At 33.4% G+C, this 27368-nt stretch overlaps 1 protein-coding gene across 4 annotated transcripts in view; it reads right to left on the bottom strand.

Moving 5' to 3' along the window:
• The window catches only part of PPP4R4 (protein phosphatase 4 regulatory subunit 4), a 101829-nt gene that overhangs the window by 33511 nt on the left and 40950 nt on the right, over positions 1–27368 (bottom strand). For 2 of the 4 annotated variants that reach the window (XM_069465263.1, XM_069465264.1), the window contains exons 4-14: positions 22024–22171; positions 21448–21521; positions 18969–19075; positions 18061–18168; positions 8314–8435; positions 6647–6769; positions 5296–5465; positions 4847–4966; positions 2501–2578; positions 1509–1592; positions 681–863 (exon numbers count right to left, since the gene is read on the bottom strand). In XM_069465263.1, the coding sequence (XP_069321364.1) occupies positions 681–863; positions 1509–1592; positions 2501–2578; positions 4847–4966; positions 5296–5465; positions 6647–6769; positions 8314–8435; positions 18061–18168; positions 18969–19075; positions 21448–21521; positions 22024–22171 (1317 nt within the window). Of the gene's footprint in view, positions 1–680; positions 864–1508; positions 1593–2500; positions 2579–4846; positions 4967–5295; positions 5466–6646; positions 6770–8313; positions 8436–18060; positions 18169–18968; positions 19076–21447; positions 21522–22023; positions 22172–24898; positions 25272–25375; positions 25480–27368 lie in introns of those variants that run through there. The other 2 variants (XM_069465265.1, XM_069465266.1) reach the window with 2 other exon arrangements.

The raw sequence follows: 27368 nt of genomic DNA, 5'->3' as shown, positions 1-27368 counted from the left end.
CATATTAAATGTATTGTGAACTGTGAAGAAAATAATCCTCTCTGGAAATTTTTGTGAAAAAAGTAGACAATTAATTTTATCGGGAGGTTTGAGCACTGCCTTGTTTTGAGGGATGAGTCTTCTTTTTTTATTTTGACTCTAATTATAAGGTTATCCATAGTAGGGCATCCATGTTTTTGGTATAAACTTCATCTGTTCCATAGCACCCTTCAGGTATCATAAAAGAAAAAATAACCAAACTAATATTAAGAACCCGAGCACTATTTTTAATGTAAGGGATGACTTGGCAAAATGGTACAGCTGAGGTCAGACACCAAAGCCGTGGACACGTCAAGGCTACACGTCAGGGCAGAAGGTCCTTTGCAGCAGAGACCACTGAGTCTTGTCAACCTTCCTCTTGAAGAACTACACCAAGTTTGAAGAGTGTCTATTTACACTGTCCCTGGAAGTATATAAACAAAAAGTGCCCCCTGTCCACCCTCTCTCCAGCCAGGGAGAAGATGCTGAGAGGAAGGATCACAGAAGTAAAGGGAAACTGGGGCTCCCTCCTTGGGACCTGGGAAGATGACGTCCTCCTACGCAGAATGGAATGAACTGAGTTTGTTGTACATTTTGAGAATGTGGTAATTCCAGAATCAATCATGAGTTCAAAACAATAAAATGAAATGTTCTGTGCTCACATTTGTCATCATGATGGTGAACATTCTTTGTAAGAAACGATAATATATCTGATCACTGGATATGACATGTGGCAGACAGGCAAATTTCTGTAGTAGCTTCTCATGAGTTCTCCATTTTAAAGAGGCTGCAGCTCTCTGCTCAGCGGCTGTGAGTGCTGGAATCAAGTCAGGCAGAGAGGATAACTAAAAAAGAAACATCAAAAGAGTCGATTATAATTAAGTAAATCAATCACAGCATTCAATAAAATTATTCAGTCTTCTAATGCATTTGGGAAGGGAATACACCTGCTCATTTCAGAATTTAGGAGGCATCTCAGTTCTCACAAGGAGATAATTATCTGGTGCAATCTTTAAAATCTTCTTTAAAAAACCTATAAGTAAAATTTATAGTTCCTAGAAACCAAATTTTGAAGGAGAGACTAGGACTCATCATTCTTCCTGTCAGACTGATTACCATAGCAACTCTTCTAACTAAAGTAAAATGTATTATATATTATTACTGTGAGCAAGCTTTGACCTTGTAAATTCCTACCCTTTTGTCCTCATTATTGGCTATTCTTGGAATAATAACTAATGCTAATAAAATATGAAAATACAAACTCCGGAGACAATAAATAAGAATCATAGTAATAGAAAAATTGTTAATGTAAGAATTGTAGAGGAAATTCAAGCTATTCAAACTCCATCAGACTTTTACTGAGCACCTACTACATGGTAAGCACTACTTTAAATGCTCTCCATTCATTCTTTCATTGATTCCTCACAACAACCCTGCAGAGAAGGATAATACTTATAAAGTTCAGAAACCTTTTTAAAGATGGGATTTACCTTATTTTCTTGAACACTGCTTTCTCCACCAGTGGACATAAGTTCCAAGATTTCTGGAAGATGATCTATAAGAGCATCTAGTACCTTTTAATAGAGATATTGATTATCTTATAGTGATTACAATGTTTTTCTAGATTAGCTAACTCCACATGTCAATTTCTACAGAGTAATAGTGGTTTTTTACCAAACAATGTTTTGGGAGTTTGTATTCTCTTACTCTGTCATCTTCTTGTTGGAAAATCTTAGAAACATAAACGCCTGATCAATCTACCTTTGGAGAGAGATTAGTGTACCTGCCTCTTGATATTGTTCAAATAGTCTAAACCTGAAAGAGCTATTTCTACACAACTAACATACTCAAAAACTGCCTCCCAACTCTTGAAAGGCATTTTAAATCAGATAATACTCTCAGTAATATCAAAATACTGATGACTTGAGCTTTGGCAAGCTAGTAGTCATTTAGGTGAATGGGATCTACTAAATATAGCATCAAAATAAAAGTATCTCAAAGTTTTCACAAGTACATACTAGATTGTAAAATATTCTCCATGTAAAATATTCTCCAAACAATGCTAAGAGAAAAAAGATATAAAATGTGATATATGATTATAATTGTGTAAAATAAAAACCTTTACATGAAAAAATATAACATTTATATAGAAAAAATAGAAAAATTTAAAAATATAACAAAATAGTAACAGTGATTGGAATTAAAGGTACTCATTTGTCCACTTTTGGGCACTTCCTAAATTTTCCTTAATAAACTAATATACATATACTAATTTTGAATCCGAATATATTTTAAATCCTAGTATTTTTAAAGATCTTCTCAGTTTCCAGTCTATGATACAGAGGTACATTGATTTGAAGCCTCTGTGGCTGGTCAACTGAAAGAGTTCATGCAATTCCAAAGAAGCAGGAGGGGAAAAAGGCATTGATATGTTTGGACTTAACATAAAAGAAGTAAAAACCAAAGAGTAAGAAGATATTACCTCCAGTGATTCGTCTTGTAATAATGTTATTAGTTCTTTATGTATTAAATATACTCCAGAATTCAGAAGTTTAGACACCTAAAATGTAGCAATAAAGTCTCTCAGATTTGAGACTATTAGACATGTACAGTTTAAAATAACTTTTAAAAATACACTCTTGTTGATACTTCTAAAATAAAACAAGTTTATAACACAAATATAAAATTAGAACTCTAGAAAAATCAGTTGCATACATAACTAGCTCTTTAGTATGCTTCATAATATGCTGGAGTGATATGAGGGTGGGAAAATGCACATATGTAGGTGAAGAAGTGCAGGAGGACAGGATTTACCAGCGTCATAAGCTTCAAATCACAAGCAATAACAAGCCCATGGATGCCTCTAGTTCACATTTTAAAGTCTTAGAGCTGCCAATAGGATCTTAAAGGATATCCCAGGCATATCACTTTAGAACTTCCCAGAGAGCCTATAGTGACAGCAGGGTAGTAATAACTCCCAAGGAAGCAAAACAAGTTTTCTTTTCCTCATCAAAGACTTTAGCCAGCAAGAGAGAATCGGGAGAGTCCAGAATAATCCAGCTCCCCTTGTGAACAGTTTTTTTTTTCCTTCCAAACGCAGAAATCACAATGGTAGATTCACCAGTTTCTACTTTATTATTTTTTTTAAACATATTGGGCTTGAGTAAAGTTCTGTTTGAAAAAAGAAAATGGTTCCTGGGTAAACAAAGTGTTTTAAAATCCTTTGTTCTAAACAGTTGTTTTTGACTTGTTGGAAATAATTTCAAAATAATATTTTTCTGAAAAATAAGAATAAAGTTAGAACATAGTAAAACAATGATCAGAATCTAGCATTAACACTTAGAAAAATTTAAATCCACCAGTGGGTTTTCATTATTTAAAAGGACAACCATACACTAACACTTCATTTTATGGAGTAGAACATCATTCTTGGCCCACCTAATGTGCTATGATTGTGAAACTAGCTAACCAGCAAATTCACAGATCAATGATCATCAAACTCACTTTTACCAGTGAATATTTTTGTATGCACATATACATTTTCATATATTTATATAGTGCTATATTATGTCCACTATAAAACAAAATTAAATATTAAAGTGATGAGATAAACATAAGTAGAAAGTCTAATATTGTATAAATACTGCATTCACAAACTCCAACCTTATACAATCCTCTCTGGAGACCACTATTCTAACAAATACACGTGTGCACAGTAACCAAGCCTGAAGAATCAGTTAATGCATCTTGGACATGAATATCCTGCTTAGCTGTCCAGAGCCCTCTGCCTTCTCCCCTCATTCAAAATCAGATTTCTAGAAGTATATTTACAAGGATGATACAATTGTACAATACTGGAATTATTTTAAGTAATTGTACCTTAATTTAAAGTGAATATTTCTTAGATTATGTGCAATGAATACATATTTCATTCACACCAGAAAGAGTGCTCTTTCAAAGAAGCAAAGACTATCACCCAACAGCCAAAAGAATCCTAAGTAACATTTATAATGATGCTATGGATACCCTGCACACTTTCAGCTAATCTAACAGTGTTTTGACATAGGAACACAGTGCAAGAGAGAGGATGAAATATTCTCATTGAGAGTAAGAATTTTATTACATCACTTATAGAGAAAGGAAATATTTTATTATGCCACTTATAAAGATATTTTTATGTGACAGTTTTGAAGTTAACAAGTTATAGCTTATACATATTTACTGCAACTATAGCATACACGTGCTCATTGTGATCATCGAAGAAGCATGTCCTAAATTTCAATTTCAAGGGCTAAAAAGGTAATCACATTCATCATAAAATTTCAAATTCACTTTTGCTCTTACTTTACAGAGAGCAAATTACAGCAGAATCTAAAAGCTATGCTCAAGAAACACCATCCATTTGCAGTGAAAACAATTAAATAATGTCTCTCAACTTCCCATTTGTTCTCAAGTGCTTAAGTTTAGATGCAAAGCATAAATACTATAAAGCATATAAAAACTGATTTCATTACCCAATCTATACCACCCGTATCAACCACAGTGTCTGGCTTAAAGTAAGCATTTGGTATAGATATGCTGAGTGAATGGATTAACAGAAGAATAAATGAATATAATGTATTTATGGAAATGGAGTCTGTAAACATACTAAAAAGAGAAGAAAATTATGGGAATTTTAATATAAAATTTAAGTCTAGAACATGGAAGATATAAAGTATATCTTATAAGAAACCTATAAACAGAAGTACACAAAATATCAAAAACTCATCTAGTACATGTAGGTAGAATTAACAACAAATGTAAAGTGGTATCAATTCTTCAGACTTACTTCATAAAAGCAAATAGCAATAGTGTATCTGACTGGTACTTCAGGGTCATGACAAAGGCAGAAGAATGTAGAATAGAGTTCCATGTGGAAGTTTTTAGGATCAACAAAAACAATCATGGCCTGGTGGAGGTGGAAGGGAAGAAATGAGTGGGAAGGAGAGAAAAACATGCATCAATACCTAATATTATAACCATTTCACTTAAATTGAAATCATGTTCTCTGAATTGTAATTTAATTAGAAATCATATTTGGAAGATCCAAATGTATGCATATAATTCTGATTTATAGGGAGAAATATAAATTTCACAAACATTTATTCAGTACCTACTATTATGCCAGACATAATGCTAAGCAGGAAGCATCAAATATGCTAACATTTTTATGCTATCTATTCACATATTTTAAAGTTACCATCAAATGTTCAGGAAATATAAACATATATTTATTACCGGAAAGTTATAAGCACAGTTCTTTCGTACTGAAATATATTTCTTCTCCTGCTCTAGGACTTGGGGTGGAATCTGGTTTTCATTGTGTCCATTTTCTTGTTGCAAACCCAACGTACAAAGTTTCTTATAAAACTCCAAAAATCTCAAGTGTTGATCTGGAGTAAAAATTCCTAAAACAAATGTAAAATCTGTTTGACATTTCAATTGAAAACAAAAATTTAAAAAAGAAAATCAAGGTACAATAAAAACGTAATTGAAACCAAATATTTAAGTAAATGGTTACAAATAGTTCACAAAAGGAATGAGGAAACAGTAGCTATCATGAAGAAATCTAGCAGGTTATATTGTTTCACCTTATCCTAATTTTAATAACATTTTACTATATAATGCAGAAAGTATGCCTGCATCAATTTCTGTAGCGTGTATCGTACTGTAGACTAGAGGTCCCCAACCTATGGTGAGTTGTATAATTATTTCATTATATATTACAATGTAATAATAATAGAAATAAAGTGCACAATAAATGTCATACGCTTGAATCATCCAAAAACCATCCCCCTCCCCACTCCGTAGAAAAATAGTTTTCCATGAAAACCATCTCTGGTGCCAAAAAGGCTGTAGACCACTGCTGTAGACCACTAACAAGTCATTATAACAATAACTCTGTGGTTATATATACATATTGCTATTTATTTATAGTAAACATTATAAAATTGCTTGCAGAAAAATGTGTGTATCTGCAGAGAAAAAGCTTAAAAATTGAATCTGAAAGATAGCACAGTAAATTGAAAATCATGGTTCCACATTCATTAACTATCTCGAGGAGCTAGGAACTCATATTGCTACTAAATATCTGTAATCCACATAAAGAAAATATATTACTATGCTAGATAGTTATAATTTAATTCTCACATTATTATAGTAAGCTAAGAACTAATATGTTCAAAATGCCAAGAGTTGTGGTATTAGTCTACATTCTCAACTGAACGTCTTACATGATATATTATTCAACAAATTGTTAAAATGGGTAATAAAGGTTATACTTACTATGCACCAATAGTTAGTATACCTGAGCTTCTGTTATCTCATAGCAACTAATATATTAGTATAAAATATTTAAACATTTAAAGAGCTATGCTTACTTTACTCTGTCATTGTTCTTTCAAATAGGTTCTGTTAGTGAAAAAGTATTCCTAATGCTCTAAATTATGCTACCAAAATTCTAAGATCTCATAAGATTTTACACACTAAAAATGTATGTTTTACAAGTGAAGTATTAAAGTTTAGTGGCTAAGACAGAAAAAAAGGGAAAAAATATCTACAATTTTAAAACTCTTAGGATATATCATACCATATAGTCCATGGCATAGTTTTCCAAAATGGAAAGATAAAGAAATAACAATTGATTCATCTGCTTTGAAAGATTTTTCACAAAATGATTTCACTAACGGAAGTATAGTTTGACTTCTGTCATCTGGAAAGCAAAGCAAAATAATATATATTTTAGATCCAGTTGCCACACTGCACATGTGAGAACTAATACATACACAAAAATTCCAGAATGAAAAATTACTATCTTAGCCTCATAGCAATAGAAAATACCTGAAAACAAAGATGAATAGAAGTATGTGGTGAAGAAGGGGCAAAAGGAAGGTTAAAGTGACCAAAACTTCACTGCCAGGAAGGGCTTTTGACTTCCTATGTGGGCCAATGGGAATAGAATATAAAGAGTGATTACAAATTAGAAAGTTAGGATAGCTGAGGTTTTGAGTCTGAATAACTAAAAGAATTCGAACACTATTTTTTTTTTTTTTTTTTTTTGAGACAGAGTCTCACTCTGTTGCCCAGGCTAGAGTGAGTGCCGTGGCGTCAGCCTAGCTCACAGCAACCTCAAACTCCTGAGCTCAAGTGACCCTCCTGCCTCAGCCTCCCGAGTAGCTGGGACTACAGGCATGCGCCACCATGCCCGGCTAATTTTTTTTCTATATATATTTTTAGCTGTCCATATAATTTCTTTCTATTTTTAGTAGAGATGGGGTCTCGCTCTTGCTCAGGCTGGTCTCGAACTCCTGAGCTCAAACGATCCGCCCACCTCGGCCTCCCAGAGTGCTAGGATTACAGGCGTGAGCCACCGCGCCCGGCAGAATTCGAACACTATTAATGTAAATATTAATAGATGAGTAGCAGGCATGGGAACCTTACTCTCTTTTACATATGTCTCATATAATGATGTAGCTTAAGCCCAGTTTATCATTTCCTTTGCAGCTGAAATTAAGTTAGCTTATGTTCTATACATTGAATTTCATCACTTTCATTTTTTAGATGCCTCTTCTTTAAAAAGTTAACCAATTCCTTGAGTATGTCTGCTTACTGTATAAGTTTCTAATAGATAAACAATATTAAAGTCTCAATTCTATATGCTCTCCAAATTTCTCATAGTTTATTTAAGGCTTTCAGAAATAAATCACCACCTTATTAAACACCTGACAATACTAAGTAAAATGCTATAACAGGCTTATCAGTATCATCGTTATTACTATCTCTATTATCACATTTCAGTGCCATATCTACTGTTTTTACTAAATGACATTCACACATTTATTGGATTTTTTACAGAACAAGCATTATAACTAAGTAGAAATAGAAAGATGAATAATAAATGGTCTCTGAACTTGGGAAACTCAGACCAGCAAAGAAACCAAACATAAAAAAAAAAAAATCATAAGACAATGTGATCACTGTTTTAGTAGCTGGTATGAGGCAGGGATCTGCAAACTTTTCTGTAAATGTTTTAGGCTTTGCAGGCTATCTGTCCCAACTACTCAACTATGTCCTTGAAGCACAAAACAGGCACCAACAATACAAAAACGAATGAAAGAAAGAGGAAGAGAGGCTTAACGTTTATCAAGAAACTTAACATAAGAAATTCTAAATCTATGTTTACTCCTTATTAGTGATTCAAAACATATGGAAGAACACTGCTTTCAGGAGCAAAGATGTGTCCTCATGAAGATTTACCTGTATCAAATATGTCAAGCAGATTAACCAAAGTTTCAAAAGCTGCAAGTCGCACACTGCTGCCTTCATCCCTGGAGAGTTCTATTAATTCAGGGAGTACCACACTTTTTGTAAGTTCTGTCCTGCACAATAAGTAATAGAAGAAAAAAAATCAAATCAATAAATTCGTAGGAAGAACTTACTAGAAACAAGCACTGGGCTAGGTGTTGCAGAAAATATGAAAAATCATAAAGATACTGCTCCTGCTCTCCAGAAGCTTGCAGTCGGGTTGGAAACCATGACATACACATAAGAAACATTAACAGTAATTTCTCAATTATTTAAATCAATTCCACTCTGCCCAGCATAACATTTTTATCTACAGAGATAACAGACTATAAACTAGCAGTTTATATTAAACTTTATAATTGTAATACAGGTTTACATTTTAAGCAACTTCAGCAAATAATCTGGACTAATTAGAAAAACTTATCAGTAGTAATTGCAGAAACCCAAATGAAATCTTTTTATCTAGATTTCATGGCATAAATTATTTTTCCATTCACCTAAAACATGACATTATAATTACTAATTTCTATACAGAAGAATGATACATGACCCTGGATGTTCCACCTAAAAGAATGAAATATAAATACTTTTAGGGAATATATAATATTTATAATATAATCACCAATAGTTCTTATTCAATACAATCACAAATAGTTCTTTTTTAACCTATTTCTGCTTATTCCTCATGATAAGATGTCATTGCAATGACACACAAACTCTGATAAAGAAGAGGCTTATTATGTGGCCAGCTTTCTTGGGTACAAGATGGAAGCTGGCATCAATTATAATGGGCATAAGATGTTGAAATAGTCCAAGAAAGTCATTAAGAGCTTCAGAAAACCTAAAAAAAAAAATCAGCCAAGACTCAAAGACTTTTAAGACAATGCTGTCAAGTAGAACTTTCTGCAATGATGGAAAAGTTTCTTATCTGTACTGTTCAATAGGGTAGCCACATGTGGCTACTGAGAATCCAAGATGAATTTAGTATGACTGAAGAACTAAAGTTCTAATTTTAATTTTATTTAATTTAAATAGCTACATGTGGCTGGTGGCTACTGTATTAGACAGCACAGCTCAAAGACAAGGACTTAAGCTATTGGAGGGACAAAAATGTTGAGCCTAAGAATACTGAGTTATAGAAATGCCCCCTGTATTTCTGGAGACAAGATTTGATTTCAGAAGTCAAATAAGGCTTTGCCTTAAAGAAAAAATAAATGTGTTAGTTCAAAAGCTGCCTCATCTCAGGAGAGCATCTCGCTGGCCCAGATGGAACCATGCGGTTAAAGTAATTAACACAAAGCACAGCCCATGTTGACTTCTGGGATCATCTCTGTCCCCAAGAACACAATCACCGGAGCCAAGATGTTTCTGTTTTTTGCTAAAGTAATAGCCTTATCATAAAACTTAAAAGTTTGCCACAAGACGATTTTATAACTCATTGTTCCCCTAGTCAGAGTTAGTTAAAGGATCTGTAGTAGCCTTTTAGGAGACTTTGACCCTAAAGCAAACTGCCTGTTAGTATGAAAATCCCATTGCCCTTGGCAACCGGAGCCTGTATTTACCCTATATAATACCTGTGTGGAGTTTCAGTCGGGTATATATTTTATGCAGGTAGAAATATATCCACCTGGATACCCTCCTTTATCTATTTTCATAAACCTTTACTTTATAAACTGTATCTTTGGCTCTGGGTATTATTATTGCCATTATTTTATCTTTTATTTCTGTTTCCTACTATATTTTTCATCCTTTGCGATGACCCCTGCCTGAGAGACCTGATTGGAAGAAAAAACCTCTTTGCAGGGAGCGTAGCTAACTCCCTGCAAACTGGCGTAGTCAACTTAGAGACCTGATGGAACAAAGAGAATAAACCTCTTTTTGGGGAGCGTAGCTAACTCCCCGCACAAAAAAATGTTTTTAAGATGTTAATCTATATCATACAGAATTAGATGTCAGCATTACCAATAGTTTATAAATATTCATCAAATACTGGCCATAGACAGTGGAGGTAAAAGAGCAAAAGATGAGAGAACATATCTAAATGTATAAATTCATTTCATATAAATTTTGCTCAGAATATGATCATATGTATAAACCACTGAAATCCTTGAATTTATTAACAATGAAAGAAAATAGTTTAAGATAAATAATTTCATCTCTATTTACAGTCAAAAGTTATTTTAATTCAATCTTTAAACAGTTTTCTCTCTTTCTCTAAAACATACTATAGTCAGGCAAATTCCACTTAATTATCTTTGGGTATTAAAATGAAAATAATAAAAATTAATAACCCTTTCATTTTACTAATTTTTTTTAGCTTCAGGATTTCGTTTGATTTTTTTCTAAATTTCAATCTCTCTTAAATTTCCACTTTTAGTCATTTATTATTTTCCTGATTTCAATGAATTGTTTCTCTGTATTTACTAATAACTCTTTAATAGCTATAGAATGTTTCTTAGTGCTGAAGACAGGGAAAGTGAATAAATTAAATCTGTATTTCAATAGTAGTTTCTAAAGACATGTCAATTTCAACCTACCAACCTAGTTGAGGGTTTTCTTATTTCCAACTAGGTTAAAGCCACTAAGAACTACTTATACTACATATTAAAAAATCAAACAACCCCATTAAAAAGTGGGCAAAAGACATGAACAGAAACTTTTCAGAAGAAGATAGAGTAATGGCTAACAAACATATGAAAAAATGCTCTACATCTCTAACCATCAAGGAAATGCAAATCAAAACCACATTGAGATATCACCTAACTCCAGCAAGAATGGCTTTTATCAAAAAGTTCCAAAACAACAGATGCTGGTGAGGATGCAGAAAGAAAGGTACACTTACACATTGTTGGTGGGACTGCAAACTAGTACAACCTCTGTAGAACGTAGCATGGAGGTAACTTAAAGAACTAAAGAAGTACGCCTAACATTTGATTCAGCAATCCCACTGCTAGGTATTTACCCAAAAGAAAAAAAGACACTTTATAAAAAAGACACTTGCACTCGAATGTTTATAGCAGCGCAATTCACAATCACAAAGATGTGGAAACAACCCAAGTGCCCATCAATACACGAGTGGATTAATAAAATGTGGTATATGTACACCATGGAGCACTACTTAGCCATAAAAAAAAAAAAATGGTGATCTAGTTTCTTTTATAACAACCTGGATGGAACTGGAGACCATTTCTTCTTGGTAAGGTATTACAAGAATGGAAAAACAAACACCACAGGTACTCAATACTAAATTGGAAGTAACTGATCAACACTTATGTGTACATATGGAAGTAAAACTCAAGGGAAATCAAGCAAGTTGGAGGGCAGTGGAGGGGATGGGTAAATTCACACCTAACTTGTACAATGCACACTAACTGGGTAAAAGGCACACTTACAACTTTAACTCAAAGTGTACCAAAGCAAATTATGTAACCAAAATGTGTATACCCCATAAAGTTCTAAAGTAAAAAAATAAAGGAGCATTTTATATGTTCATTATCAAAATTTAGAAATCACAAAAAGTATAAAAAATAAATTAAAATCATCTATAACACTCAGAGAAACTTTGGAAGTTTCAATTAATTTATAATCTATATCCTTCCAGATTTTCATTTTACTCATATTATATACATTTTCTTTGGGCTTCAACTTCCCTGTTTGTGAAAAACGAGTACTGTCTATCCAATAGGATGGTTGTGAAGATAGTTAAGTTCATATATGTAAAGTACTTACAATAGTACCTGGCACAAAGTAAACACTGTATTTATTCTCTTACCATTATTTCATAAATTTTGACACAGACATCTAATTCCTTAGAACCATTTCTAATAGAATAATATAGGTAAAAGAATAACAAAATTTTGATATATATTATAGAACTCAAAAAGATTGCAAGTTTATGTTTCTCCCAGCAGTACATGAAGATGTTTCCTGCATCCTTGCCAATAATGCAGATTTCTCATTAACTTTTACAATTTCATTGACAAAAGTAGTTTACTTGTTTTTGCCAATATCTCATATTATTCAATAACTATCTACTTAATTACATCTCTTACCAAACTCTAAGCAACTTGAAGACAGAATAATTATCTTTTTTCACTGTTACATCATCCATATGCAATCCATTGCTTGCTTATAATAATTGTTCAATATATGTCCATTAAGTGAATACATTTCTCTGTATTACTTCAACTAATGAGGCTGAACTAATATATGTTTATTAGCCACTTGTTTATCTTCTTTATGAAGTGTATGTTCAGTTCCTTTGCCCATTTGTCACATTATATAAGTTTAAGGCATCATGGCAGACCATGTATGATGCAAATATTTTCCCTCTTTCATTAGTTCTTCTTAGCAAACTGGATTATAGCTTTGAGTAATTTTTTTCAGGAAGTAGGTGTGGGCTGTATACTGCCTAAATTAGAATATTCATGAAAATATCTTTTTCTTGCTTTCATATGTAAATCCCATACTAGCTAGGGCAGAATTCTAAGTCATGCTCCTCTCCACTAAAAACCCTTCTGACATTTAAGGTTATGGAACAGAAGTCTGAGAACAGCCTGACTCTATTATCTTTGTAGGAGCCCAGTGTCATCAACCTAGATGCCATGAATTACAATCTAACCCTTCCATGATGTTATAAGGGGTAAAACGCAGGGTCATGGATAGCAAGATGAATGAAATGGCAAGCTTGCCCAGCTAGCCAACCAGGAATTCTAGGGTCTGGCTGTATGATGTAAATTTGCCCAGGTGTTGGCGAAACTTTGGTGTCATCTGATGGTAGCTGTGTGTTCCAGCTTATATAGTGATGAAGATGATTCTGAGTTCTATGGTCGGCCAGGACAGCAGGACAACAGCAGCAATTCAAGGAACCTTCTTATTTGTTTGCACCTTTTACATTGGCCTGCTCCAAGGAGACTAGGCCTAAAGAAAACACTAAAGACCCAGTCATCTCCATTTCTCTTTTCACAAGATGAAGGTGCCTCTAGTGTTCTTGCTCAGCCCTCACCTACATGTTCCCCCTCTGTCAATAGCCTTTCAATCTGACAAATGTCAAAAACACAGCAGAGGATAAGAACCATCAATGCTATCACATCTGAATTTAAATTACTGTAAGGGTTCAGTGCATTTTCTCACTAAAATTCAAAAAATTAAAATATAAAGATATTAGCTTATTTGATTAATATTACCTACTATTTGATGAATTCCTTCAATCTTCAGACTCAGGTCTTGAAAGAAGTTTTCTTCCACCTTGTCTCTACTTATTGCATCTCTGTCATATAAGGTGATCACTTCATCATGAATATCAGCTGTTTGTATGTACAGTGGTCCCCAACCTTTTTGGGACCAGGGACTAGTTTCATGGAAGACAATTTTTCCACAGACCAAGGCGGGAGGTGTTGCAGAGGTGTTGTGGGTGGGGGGAGAATGGTGCTGAGCTCAGGCCATGATATGCGGCCCATTTCCTAAAGGCCACAGACCCCAGGGGTTGGGGACCACAGTGTTAAGATCGTTCGTCTCTTTACTACATATCTAATATCTTGTCTCTAAGCAATTTTATACCTTTATCCTTTTCTTCTGAATTCTGAGGGAGCTAATTCATCTTCTAAGTCACTCACTGACTACAGTTTTTATCAGTGCTTAACTGTTTACTATGCTTATTTGAATTTTTCTATTCCATTTTTATATCTTTAAAATATCTCTTAATTTTAACCAGATTTTTTATTTTCTTCTTCCTTGGCAACTTTCTCATCTCACTATGTCTCATCATCAAATTTTCAATCTCATTTTATAGCAGGGAGGTTTTCTAGAATTTTGTTGAAAATAAGTAGATGGCTTATTAATTTTCTATCAGAGTAAATTTTAGTTTTTTATTTTGTTTTCCTGATTGTTATTAGCTATAGTGAAGAAGAATTTAGGTAAAATAAATCATCTATTTCAAGTACACACTTATTGATGAGTCTTGACAGTTGGGAAACACCTGGGAAACTGCCACCACAATCAAGATACAGAATGTTTCTCATTTCCAGAAGATTCCACAATCTGCCTCTGACAAGGGCAACCACGGATCTGCTTTTTCTTACTATAGATTAGTTAGCATTTACCATACAGTATATATTCTTTTGTCTGGATTATTTTCCTTAACATCCTGATTTTGAGATTCATTCATGATGTAATACTGCATGTGTCAGTCTTCATTCCTTTTTATTGCTGAACAGTGTTCCATTCTACAAACGTACCACATTTTGTTAGTACATTTACCTGCTGACAGACATTTGGATTGCTCCAGTTTTGGCTACCAAAAATAAAGCTGCTATAAACACGTGCATACAATACAATGCTTGGTGTGGACACATATTTTCACTTCTCTTGGATAAATACTTAAGAGTGGAATGGCTAGGCCATATAGATGTATGTTTAGCTTTTCAATAAATACCAATTTGTTTTCCAAAGCATTTTCACCATTTTACATTTACACAAGCAGTGTATGAGAATCCCAATTTGCTCCAAATCCTTATCAACACTTGGTATTAACAGGTTTTTTAGTTTAGTCATTCTAGTGAGTGTGTAATAGTAATCTATTTTTTAACTTGTATATCCCTTTACGATTAATGATGCTGAATATCTTTTCACATACTTTTTGGTCAATGTGTATTATATCGTCTTTTATGACAAGTCTGTTCAAATGTACTGCTCATTTCTCAACTGGGCTGTTTATAAGAGTTCTGCATTATTGAGTTGGAAGATTTCTTTACATATTCTAAGTACAAGTCATTTGTTTGATACACGTGTTACGAATGGTTTTCCCACTCTGGGCCTCTCTTTTTATTTTAAAGAGCAAAAGCGTTTTTTGTTTTGTTTTTTTTTTTAATAAAGTCTAATTTGTCTCATTTTAATTTTACAGGCCGGGCACGGTGGCTCACGCCTGTAATCCTAGCACTCTGGGAGGCCGAGGCGGGAGGATCACTCGAGGTCAGCAGTTCAAGACCAGCCTGAGCAAGAACGAGACCCCATCTCTACTAAAAATAGGAAAAAATTACCTGGACAGCTAAAAATATATAGGGAAAAAAATTAGCCGGGTCTGGTGGCACATGCCTGTAGTCCCAGCTACTTGGGAGGCTGAGGCAGAAGGATTGCTTAAGCCCAGGAGTTTGAGGTTGCTGTGAGCTGGGCTGATGCCACAGCACCCTAGCCCAGGCAACAGAGCAAGACCTGTCTCAAAAAAAAAAAAAGTAATTTTACAGTTCATGATTTTTAATTAAATAATCTTCACCTAACCAAAAGTCAAAGATTTTCTCCTATATTTTCTTCAAGGAGTTTTATTATTAAAACTTTTAGTTATTAAAACTAACTTTTGCATTTAGATCTGTAATAGATTTCAAGTTAGTCTTTATGTATGATGTGAGGGGAGGGTCAATGTCCAGCTTTTTTCTCTTACGAATATCCAGTTATTCTAGTGCAGGATTTTGAAAAGATTTTCCTTTCCTCATTTAATTGCCGTAGCACTCTCTTAAAGATCAACCAGTCATATATGTGTAGGTCTATTTCTGACCTCCCTCTTCTGTTCCATCGATCTATGTGTCTCTTTTGCCAACATTACATTCTTTTGATTACTGGAATTTTATTGTAAATCTTGAAATCAGGCAATGTAAGTCCTTTGTCTTTCTTTTAAATTGCTTTGGCCATTCCAGGTCATTTGCATTTCCTTATAAATTGTAGAATCAGCTTTTCAATTTCTACGAAATAGTCCAATTTGGATTGAGATTGCATTAAATTGCTGGATCAATTTGAGGAGAATTGACATTTTAGCAATATTGAGAATACTGAGTCTTCCAGTCCATAAATATGGTGTATATCAATTTATTTGTTTTTAAACATTTTCTCTCAAAACTGTTCTGTGTTTTTCAGTGCAGAGATCATGCATATCTTTTATTAAACTTATTATAAATGGAATATTTGAATTTTTATTTTCTAAATATATTCTTCTAGTGTATAAAAATATGAGTTTTTCATACTAACCTTATATCCTGAAACCTCAAGTCTATTTATTAGTTTTAATAGTTGTTTTGTAAATTACTATAGACTTTCTATGTAAACAGTGATGTTATCTACAAATAGAAATCGTTTTACTTCTTCCTTTCAGATATTTAGGCCTCTTAGGATTTTGTTTTCTTGCCTTATTTCGATGGCTAGAACCTCCAGAACAATGCTGAATAGAAATGATGAAAGAAGACATCTTAATTTATGGGGGAAGGTACTCAATATTTACCATTAAGTATGCTGTTAGCTGTAGTTTTTCCTATATGCCTTTTATCAATATCAGATTAAGAAAGTTCCCTTTACCCATAGCTTCCTGTGAGTTTCCATCATGAATGGATATTGAATTTTTTCAGACATTTTTAGGACTTTCTGGTTATCTTGATTGCCATATCACCAGCACTAGAAGTTTGATCAACTTTGTCAAAAGTATGTTCTTCCTTTTCAATTTGAATGCTATGTTCTTCCCCTATGCCACTGGAGGGTCTTTTTGTAGATTCCATGTTTGTTTCTTTTATTTTTTTCTTTTTAGTCATCCCTGATCAAGGAGAGGAGAGGTCTATTCAATGTTGTTGTTTTCCTGTAATGAATGTGACCCAAAGTCTTAAATAGTGGCCCAGATTTTTAAAAAATTAACAATGGTACAAATGGTCACAACATGATTGTTCTTACTTGTGAAACAAAAAACCAGATGAAATCAGTACAACTTCTACTAAAAATATGAGGTGCCAGAACAAAAAAACTATTTCCCAAGATGGTTTTTAGATAAGACTCCCTTTAATATCATACTTATAGCTTGACATGGGATCAGTTTTTATAGGCAAAAAGAGGAGATTGGCTGCCTTACTCCTCCTCTTCCTGAGCTTATGCAGAGAGCAAGGAGAGCAACAAAGTGGGGGTGAAAGCCTGGAGCTGCACAGGAGACACAGAAAAGCTCCCATCAGAGCACAGTTGATCCTCCATATCCATGAATTCCACATTTGTGGATGCAACCAATCATGGATGGGAAATATTTGGGGAAAAAAATGATGTCTGTACTGAACATGTACAGACATTTTTGGTCACTATTCCCTACACAATACAGTATAACAACTATTTACATGGCATTAACATTATATTATTATATTAGATATTATAAGTAATCTAAAGATGGTTTTAAGTACATGAGAGGATATGAGTAGGTTATTTGCAGATACTACACCATATTACATCAAGAACTTGAGCAACTATGGATTTTGGTATCCACTAAAGGTCCTGGAAACAATCCCCCATAGATACCGAGGGACAATTGTAATCCCATTTGAAATGAACCAATTCTACAGCATAGAATAGCCAGCCAAAAGAAATGCTACAACTATATTCCAAGCATCATTTATATTGGGACATTTTCACTTCCTGGATCTAGGTGTTTGGAATGATAACTAAGTAACTAAAGTGAGAAGAAAAGAAATCAAAAGTAACTGAAAGCCTACCACCATGCTAAGCATATTCCCCGTTATCTTGCTTAATCCAGACACATGAGGAGGTACTTGTTATGATCATTTTTAAATATCATATAAAGTTTAGCCTTTCAGTGGCATGCTTTCATGGAATACACGAACAGGATATGCTTGCCTGACAATCCCAAAATAAGACTATGGCATAAGGAACTGAAAGTATACTTACCCAATGCCCTGAGCTATATTTTCTAATTGCCGACACATACAAGATCGAACTTCATAGTCTACATCTTGACAGAGTGATTTTACCAGGGGAAGTATTTCCCTTTTAATGCTGATGAAGCAGAGGAAAGAAACATGCAAATGGGTGAGTGTTTCCAAATAATTAATATTTTCAAACAATTATTATCAAAATCTTATCTTGAACAAATATACTTTAATATAAAATTTTAGAGTTTAAAATGTGTTTTTACATAGGTCATTAAATTTGGATGTTATCATCAGCTATTTGTAAATTATTTACATGACAAGGTCTTTTTAAAATAATGATTAACTTTGGATTTGCAGCTGAATGTCTATAGCTGAGACAGAATGCTATAGCAGTACCATATGTGATTCTAGCAACCATCAACCAAAATATTCTTCAAGTTTACATGTAAGTCTTGTGTCATAATTATATAATATCTCATTCCTTCCATTTGGTATTTATCATCTGGGCAAAGAGAGCATATGAATTATAAATGTGCTCTACAAAATAAGATAAATTATTCAAAATAATAAATTCATAACAGTAATGTAAGAAAGCAGAAATTCTATCTTTATGCCATGATTACTGATTTTGAAAGTAAGACAATGCCCTTTTATCTTCAGAAGTACACCTAGTATGGAATGGGGAAGACTAAGACAGGAAGAAGGAAAAAAGTTAACCTTATGAATTTTGAAAAGCCATGAGACTGAGAAGAAATAGGTAGTCTGAATAGGTAGATTTCTGTCTGAGAATTCTATAAAGTTGAAATAACTAAACTGGTATACAGTATGGAAAAATATAAATCTAATATAAATGTTAATCATACAGTCATTACACATTTCAAATAATTTCATAAAACAGACAAAAAATTATCTACAAATACTCACATATGGGCATCAAATTTGTTAGTCAATTTTCCTAAAATTTTACAACTAACTAAACGAGACTGGACAGTTTGGGAAAGTTGTGCCTTGGACACAAGTGGATTCAAAATCTAAAAAGAAAAGATTTAGAGAACAAATTCATAAACTTTTATACATTCTTGCCAATGTCAGCTATTTTCTTCAAAGAGTATTTTAATGTTCTAAATTTTTTAAAGAACCTGAATTACAATTTAAGGTATATGACTTTTTATAACCTGGATCACTTTATCTTCTATTGAAGATGACAAATTATGCAATTACAAACAATTAAAACAAAAAACTGAAGTAAAGTTTATTGTGAATTCTGCAACGATCTGTATATACAGATAAAAGTATAATTTTGAAATATATATTTTAAAAAGAAAAGTCCAAAAATTACCAGATACCCTGAAATTTATTTTATCTTTATTCCATATAGATTAATTTTATATTTATCCTAATGACATCAAAAATATTGCAGCTTCAAATAAATCATACTAAGTAATTCTGTCATTTGAATATAACAACCCAGGTCTGACACTGTATCATGTATATACTGGGCACTCAAAAACTCAACAGCATGATAAACTGTAAAAAACCATGAAGATCAGATTCTGATTCTAGTCCCAGTTCTTTAGTTCGTCCAAATAATCTTGCTGTTTCTCATCCCCAGGTTTATCATCTACTTAAAATGAAGATTAAAATGTTATACTCAGATATCTTCAAGTTCTAAAATTCTATGCTTTTAATAAAAGGGTCAACTAGTTTGTTTTCTCTCAACAAAGTATCCAGAATTACTGAATACATAATGAAAAATACAATTTAAAAGTGAAAGGTTTGAAATAAAATAAGATACATACTTAAAATCTTTAAAAAAAACACATGTTAAATAATATATGGTATTCTGGAGTAAAAACTACATTCTACTGCATATCACTCTTCAAAAAATACAAATACCACATTACGTTTAATGTTTAAATACGTGCAATCATCTAGATGTTTGGCATCAAGTACACAAATATCCTTATAACTGGATAAATCTTCCCATTTTTAAGCAATTATTTTGGTACCATGATAGAACCATAAACTGTATGAGGGCAAAGAAAGGACAAAGACACTTAATGAAATCAGTAGAGGACATTTCAATGACTGATAACTGTTTTTTTCAACCACAACATGTCTGGAAAGAAATAAACACAGGGATAATGTTCAAAGAATATAAAATCATTCTATTAGAGGATAAATTTCTTAGCTATTTTTCCTATTCTCTCATCTTAATTTACTTAAAACCTTTAGAGAAGGGTATACTGTTCAATGCTGAATTTTTTTTTTTTTTTTTTTGACACACAGTCTCACTGTTGCCTGGGCTAGAGTGCCGTGGCGTCAGCCTAGCTCACAGCAACCTTAAACTCCTGGGCTCAAGCAATCCTTTTGTCTCAGCCCCCCGAGTAGCTGGGACTACAGGCATGTGCCACCATGCCTGGCTAATTTTTTCTTTTCTATATATTTTTAGTTGTCCAGATAATTTCTTTCTATTTTTAGTAGAGACAGGGTCTCGCTCTTGCTCAGGCTGGTCTTGAACTCCTGAGCTCAAAAGATCCACCCGCCTCGGCCTCCCAGAGTGCTAGGATTACAGGCATGAGCCACTGCGCCTGGCCAACAATGCTGAAAATTAATAGGCAAACAAATTGGGAATTATATTTGCAACAATATTTGCAAGTATAACAAAGGATTAGGAATCTTTATAGGTAAATAGTACATATAAGTAGTGATCAAAAGGTAGGATCAGACAATTCCAAAAGAATAAACAGAACTGATATAAATATAATGTATGGGAAAATATTCAATGGTATAATAACAAAAAATTTGGGCACATCAAATTAAGTTGGAACACTAGTGCTGATAAAAGTCCAGGGAAACAGCATTTTCACATATTATTAGTCAAGAGCTTAAGGATATATCAATGCCCTCTGACCCAGTAATTCCACTTTTTTGGAAGCTACAGTTAAAGAAATTAACTGAAAAGCAGAAAAAGCTCTCTGGAGATGTTCATTAATGCCTTATTTTGATAGTAAAATTTAACCCTGTAAACCTGCTTAAATGCTTAACAAGTAAAATATTTTGTAGCTATTACCAAATGAGTTTGAAATAATAGAGGAAAATAATGCTAAGTGAAAAACAACCATATATAAATTCAACATGATCACTAATATACCAGGCAGCAACCATATATGTGTGTGTGTATATATGAATGAAAAAAATCTGAAAAGAAATACATCAGAATCTTAAAAGTGGCCAAGTACAGAACTATGAACTATTTTTCTTCTATTTTCCATATTACTTAAATTTTCTACAAGGTACATGTGCTGCTTTCTGAATGGAAAACTTTATTTCTTTTCTAAAAATGATTTTTGTCAAAAATCATAAAAATAAAAAGCCTTAGAGTGACTTAAAAAAGTATTACCTCATGCCTTAGGGTTTCTTTTGGCAATACTTCTATAACAGACAGAAGAGTTTCCAACCATGCATTGCTGACACCTGATTGACACAGATGTAAAATGCTAAATTAAATGTCTCACAAATTCAGTTTCAACTCAGCCATTAATAGTTACAATAGCATTTAATGATAAAATGGAAAAAATTATTTTATTACTATTCTAGGAAGTTTCTCTATTATTTTCTCTTAGCCAACATCTAGAAAATTTTTATATTTATAAAAATAATATTAGGAAGATATCTCTAAAGCAAAGTGTTCTTTTTTGCTGTATAATAATACTATAAACATAAATGTTGTAAAAAGGAAAAAGAAAGCTAAGAAGAAAGTATAAATCATAAGATAAACTAATGAGACTTCAGCTTTCAATAATAGTGAATTTTGTGGGTTTTGTGAGGAGACAGCCATGACTATTTTAAGTCATACAACTACTCAACTCTTGAACAGCACAGTTATCCTCGTCAGGCTAACAGAATTCAAATAACCTTATGGCCATATACGAGAAACAATAAATAAATATATAATTAAGCACGCCAAGCCCCTGACCTGTGTCTCTGTGCTCCAGATGCAGTAGAATCACTTGGAGGAAGGAGTGGGCATATGCATGGATCGACACTGATTCTTCCTGTAGAATGGTCAAAAATGATACCGCAGCCGTTAACTGCATTTCCACTCCTGCAACATGCAGGACTTCCTGTGTAATCAGAAAGAGTTTGCTATTTACATAATGAGAGATCAGAAATTATAATTTTTTAAAAATACAACATTATATAAACCAAACATAATCATAGTCCACAAAATTACTATACATGACCTTTAAGGATATGTATTTCTTCCTATTACTTTATTTAACAGAACTACATTAATCTGCTGATCATTTAACTCATTAGACTACATAAAATCTGAATGTCTTAGGAATTTATAAAATAAAGTAACATTTCATTGCTTTGTTGAATGAAAATTATAAATAGTTCATAAACCTTTAAGCCATAGAGTAGGCATTTTTGATAGATTTCAGTTTCTATTTTGCTGTTTATATTATACAGTTTGTCATCCTACCTAGAACAATGTCAAAGCTCAGACAATCATGTGTTTTCATTAATTGTACTTCTGCTTCAAAAACTAAACATTATACATTCTACTATAAAAAGGAATATACTTAAAAGTTTGCAAATGTGTCTTCCCCTTTAACTGGTAGGAACATAAATTATCATGAAGTAAACAGTTTTTAAAAAAGAAATTCTTAAATATAAGAACATGTTTTTAAAAATTATATTCATAGCCACTTTTGTGCACCATTTAAAGAATTTTAAAATGCCTATTCAAAATTAAAGCCTATGTAAGAATATTAGTTTTCAACACACCAACAAATTTTTTTGGAAAACTATCTTTCTAAATAAGCCCCAAAGATATTACTTATACTTCTCTAAAAGTGTGTGTGTCTATATGTAATGTAAAGGCAGCTAAAAGTATTATTTGCTCAATCTATTAGGATAATTATTAATATGAGAATTTCCTTTGTATGTCTATTTTATAACTAATATAGTAGAGTTAGTAGAACAACATGGAACTTATAGTAATATAACAAAGTTTCACATCTATGACCTTAGGAAAATTAATTTCTCTGCATTATTTCCTAGTGTATGATGTGAATTATGACACTATCTTAATAGAGATTTAAATAGAATTTTTATGACTTACCAACTTATTGTTCAAAATGAGCATTTAAATAATGACCATTGTATATCCAGCTGTCACCTCTCTACATTACCCTTGGACATCTAAGTAGGAATCTCATGTTGTTCACACCTTAACTGATCTCCCCCCAAAACCTGTTCCTCCTGCAATCTTCCTCATCTCAGTAAATATTAAATGACAACTCAGCCCTTCCAGCTCTGCTCAGTCCAAAAGCTTTGGGTCATCCTTAACTCTTCTCATTCCCTTACTCTTGCCGATCAAAAGACCAATAAATCCTGAAAGGATCCTCCTTCAAACCAGATCCAGAATCTGACCACTTATCACCTCTACCACTACTGCCCTAGTCAAAGCCACCACCACCTCCAGCCTGTATTACTCTAATAACCTTTAGCGAGTCCCTGATTCCATCACTGCCCCCCTACTATCTATTCTCCATGCAGCAGCCAGAGAGATTCTTTTGAGAAATAAGTCAGATTGTGTCACTTTTCTGCTCAAAACATTCTGAAAGCTTTCCATCTTACCCAAAGGAAAAGTCAAAGTCCTTTATTAAAAGGACTTACAGGATCTTTCCTCAATTCCCCCTTTTCCCAGATTTCCATATGGCTGGCTCCCTGACCTCTTTCAAGCCTCAACTCAAATATCACCTTTTTAATGAGGCCTTCCCAGTGAACCTACTTGAAATTGAAAGCCATCCCCTTACACCAGCTCTCACCACCCCCTTTACAGGTTTATTCATCACCATCAGCCAACACATAACATATTCATTTGCTTATGGTCTGTCTCCCACAGCTGTACCATGAGCTTCATGTACTCTCATCTCCTAGCAGACAGCAGGCATTCAGTAAGCAATCTCTTAAGCAATCCTTGGGTGACTAGATGTCTGTCAGCCTTCCACCTACACTTTCTGCTCTTGATGCTCTCTCCCTTCAAATACATTTTCCACATCTCCTAAAAGTTGATTTCAAGAGATTTTGAGGTGAGTCCTAAAAATCAGGGATTGGCAAAATTAGAAGACAAAGCAAAAATGAGTCACACAGAAATGCATTCTCAATCCTCTTATCATGTCCACACTGTCACCTTCTACCCCAGCATCCCTGTAACCCTGATTGAGACCATATACCCAGACTCCTTGATTCAGCACAGTGGGACACTGCCAGGCACCATGATAGGACATAACACACATATTTCTGCAGCAGAAGAAATAGACTCAGAGGAGTATTTTGCTGAAGGCCAGTGGGCTAACTGGCAACTCTAACTACTCTGGTCTGCTAGATGGCAAAATACTTCTCAGCACTGAATTCTTCCCCACAAATTCTGCGCTTTCATTTCCATTTGTCATGTATCAAGGCATGGTTTAAATCTATCCTAAGCCTTCATGGGGTAGTGTGGGAAATCTGGCCATGGCATTTCCTATAGCAAATGTTTGTGTGCTATGGTTAATTTCCAGAAAATCTATCACATATTAGGGTGTCTGATTGGGCAAGGAGGGAGGTTGTTCTAAACTTCTGTATCATATGCACAAACTTATTTTACAATTTTTTTTCTTGGCTGGGAGAAAAAGAGAGGAATGTTAAGGCATAAGCAGAAACAGCAATTGGTCTGTGAAATAAACCCTCCCATACCCCCACGTTTTACTGTTTCCAAAACAAACATTTGTTTCACACTAACAATTTTGGATTTGGAAAACGCTTTTAAGAAATTTGATGTGGCCAGTATACATCACTTACAAATTTCAAAAGGCACAGCTTTTATTTAGAAACAGAAAGGACTTTGCGAAGAAATATTAAAATAAATTGTGAGGGCCACAATGTACATTCCAGTTCACATGAGTCTGTTGTTTTAAGTTCCAAGAGATGCAATTCTGCCCCCTCTTAAGGCCATTAAAGTCCTGGGTTTTGTACGTATGGATACTTTATGCAAAAGAAGAACATGAGAAGCTCTCCAACTTCATATCTTCTTACTGTATTACTTAGTCTTGACTCCCGCAGCAACATTTGCCCCAACTATTTTGCATATAATTTTCGAAAAATCCTCAAGTCTTATCAGGATTTGGGTTTTTCTCTTGTTGTGCTGACTTCAACATCTGGGACTGTCCACTGTTAAGAAACCAGCACAGACTAAGAGACTTTATCACTGCTAAAAATCAATTGATTTCTAAACATTTTTCTGAAACATAATACAATAAGAGTTTGATACTTACCAATAAGTGTTCTCCTCCACAGAGTCACACCCTCTGGACAAACATAAGTGAGATCCATACTCTCTGGATAAATAAGTGTGCATCCTCATGGACCTTGGAAGACACTGAAAAGGAAATTCCTCTATTGCTTAAGTGTATGCCTTAATGCCAGTTACCATTTCTCTTACATACTATTACATGGCTGGCATCCCAACTTGAATTCCTCAAAAATGAAATGAGACATTTTATTAATGAGTTAATGGCACATTTCAAATTTAAAAAACTATGCCCAGTCAAGAAAGGAAAATGTACTAGACACTTCTGTGTTTAAATTCATTCTTTAGTTAGCATGAGTGGTGCAAGAAAGCACTTTGTGAAAACATAAATAAATTCCGTGTAGAGAGGGAAATAGCTTTGTCTCCAAAAAACCTGCATTATATCTATGAAGAAGATTTCTCTTTACAATACACAATATAAAGAAGCATTAAATAAATCACTGGCTTATTCCAAAAGAGTAAATATTCTGGATTCACAAATTCTGAAACTAATCTTATTAAATAAAACTGGAAAACATTTACTGTGAATGGGTGCTATTAAACGGTAAAGGAACTATAAAATTACAAAGTATCTTTGTGTATTTTTAGAGATAACATGGCTGATTATTTTGAAATTAAATAATACGGACTTAAATATTAAAATATTGAAGATCTAAGACATGTAAAATATCTGGAGTATTGAGGATCATAAATGTGGGAATTTTCAGTAATTAACAGTAATAGTGAATAGCTCTTTTCACTATAAAAATCACAATAATTATAAAAGACTTTAAAACTGAGTTAAATATGAATAATTGGAACATGTTAACTCTAAGATACCTTTAATAATTAACTATGATGCCTCATTCATTTCCCTATCCCTGACTGCCATGTTCCACATTAAAATAAAGGGTGGAGAGAACTAGTTGAGAGCACTGAAAATCAAAATCTGGAGGGAAAATAAAGTGAAGACAGTAAACTGCAATAACAAAGGGATATGTTTTACTCTTCTTTAAATCTGTATTTCAGTGATTAGCAAGGTTCATGAGGAGGTACACATAAAAATATCCTGAAGATCTCTTTACATAATGGAAATACCAATACCAATAGCAAATATCATGAGACTATTGTAAATGTACGATGAAATATCCTGCCATGCAAAATCACAAGAACACCAAGACAAATAAATTTCAAGACCATGGTTTTGAAATTGAGCTTCTAGCTGGACTACTCTGCTAAGTCATTTTTACATATAAAAAATTAGGATCATGGGTAATTTCATAAGTAAAGTTTAAAATGTAAATATAAGCAGAAATTTAAAACTTTGCAAAGAAAAGATGTGCCTATCAAAGAAACATTTAATGGATGTGATAGCTATAAATAACACTTCAAATGACTCGCATTATGGCAAAATTTAATTAATTAAATATTTTTTGAAAAAAATCATAAATGTTTTCTTAGGAAAAAAAGCAGCAATAGAAAGCCTGGCAAGTTTCTATAAGCAAGTGGAATCAGGACTTTTTTTTCTAGTCAGTCATGATAATTTTACTTTCTACTCCTAACCTCTCTCTAAAGTAGCACAAACAAAATCTAATTCTAAAAATAATATAATTTTAATTTCATTCAAATTTATTTCATTCTTATTTATTAAGAACTAGAATAATACTAAGTATTCTGGGAAACTGTAAAGAAGCTAAAGATAAGGAACTCTACCCTTGAATGAGTCCTGCCGATTATACACACTCAAACATTCAACAAATATTCACTTAGCTGCATTCAAGGCACTGTGCTGCTAGGTGCTAGAGACCTAGCAATGAGCAGGACTAGCATTGCCACTGTCCCTCACGGAGCTTACATTCTAACAACACTGTTAATCCTCTAGTTAAAACTGTGATAAGAGCTAAGGATGAGAAGTACAAAATTCTATAACGGAAACCTAACAGGTGATCTCCTTTGGAGTGTCAGAGGAGACTTCACTG

The sequence above is a fragment of the Eulemur rufifrons genome, chromosome 2 (genome assembly GCF_041146395.1).
Source record: "Eulemur rufifrons isolate Redbay chromosome 2, OSU_ERuf_1, whole genome shotgun sequence".
Classification (NCBI taxonomy): domain Eukaryota; kingdom Metazoa; phylum Chordata; class Mammalia; order Primates; family Lemuridae; genus Eulemur; species Eulemur rufifrons.
The sequence above is the reverse complement of the archived record's forward strand: the minus strand, read 5'-3'. Positions and strand labels throughout refer to the sequence as shown.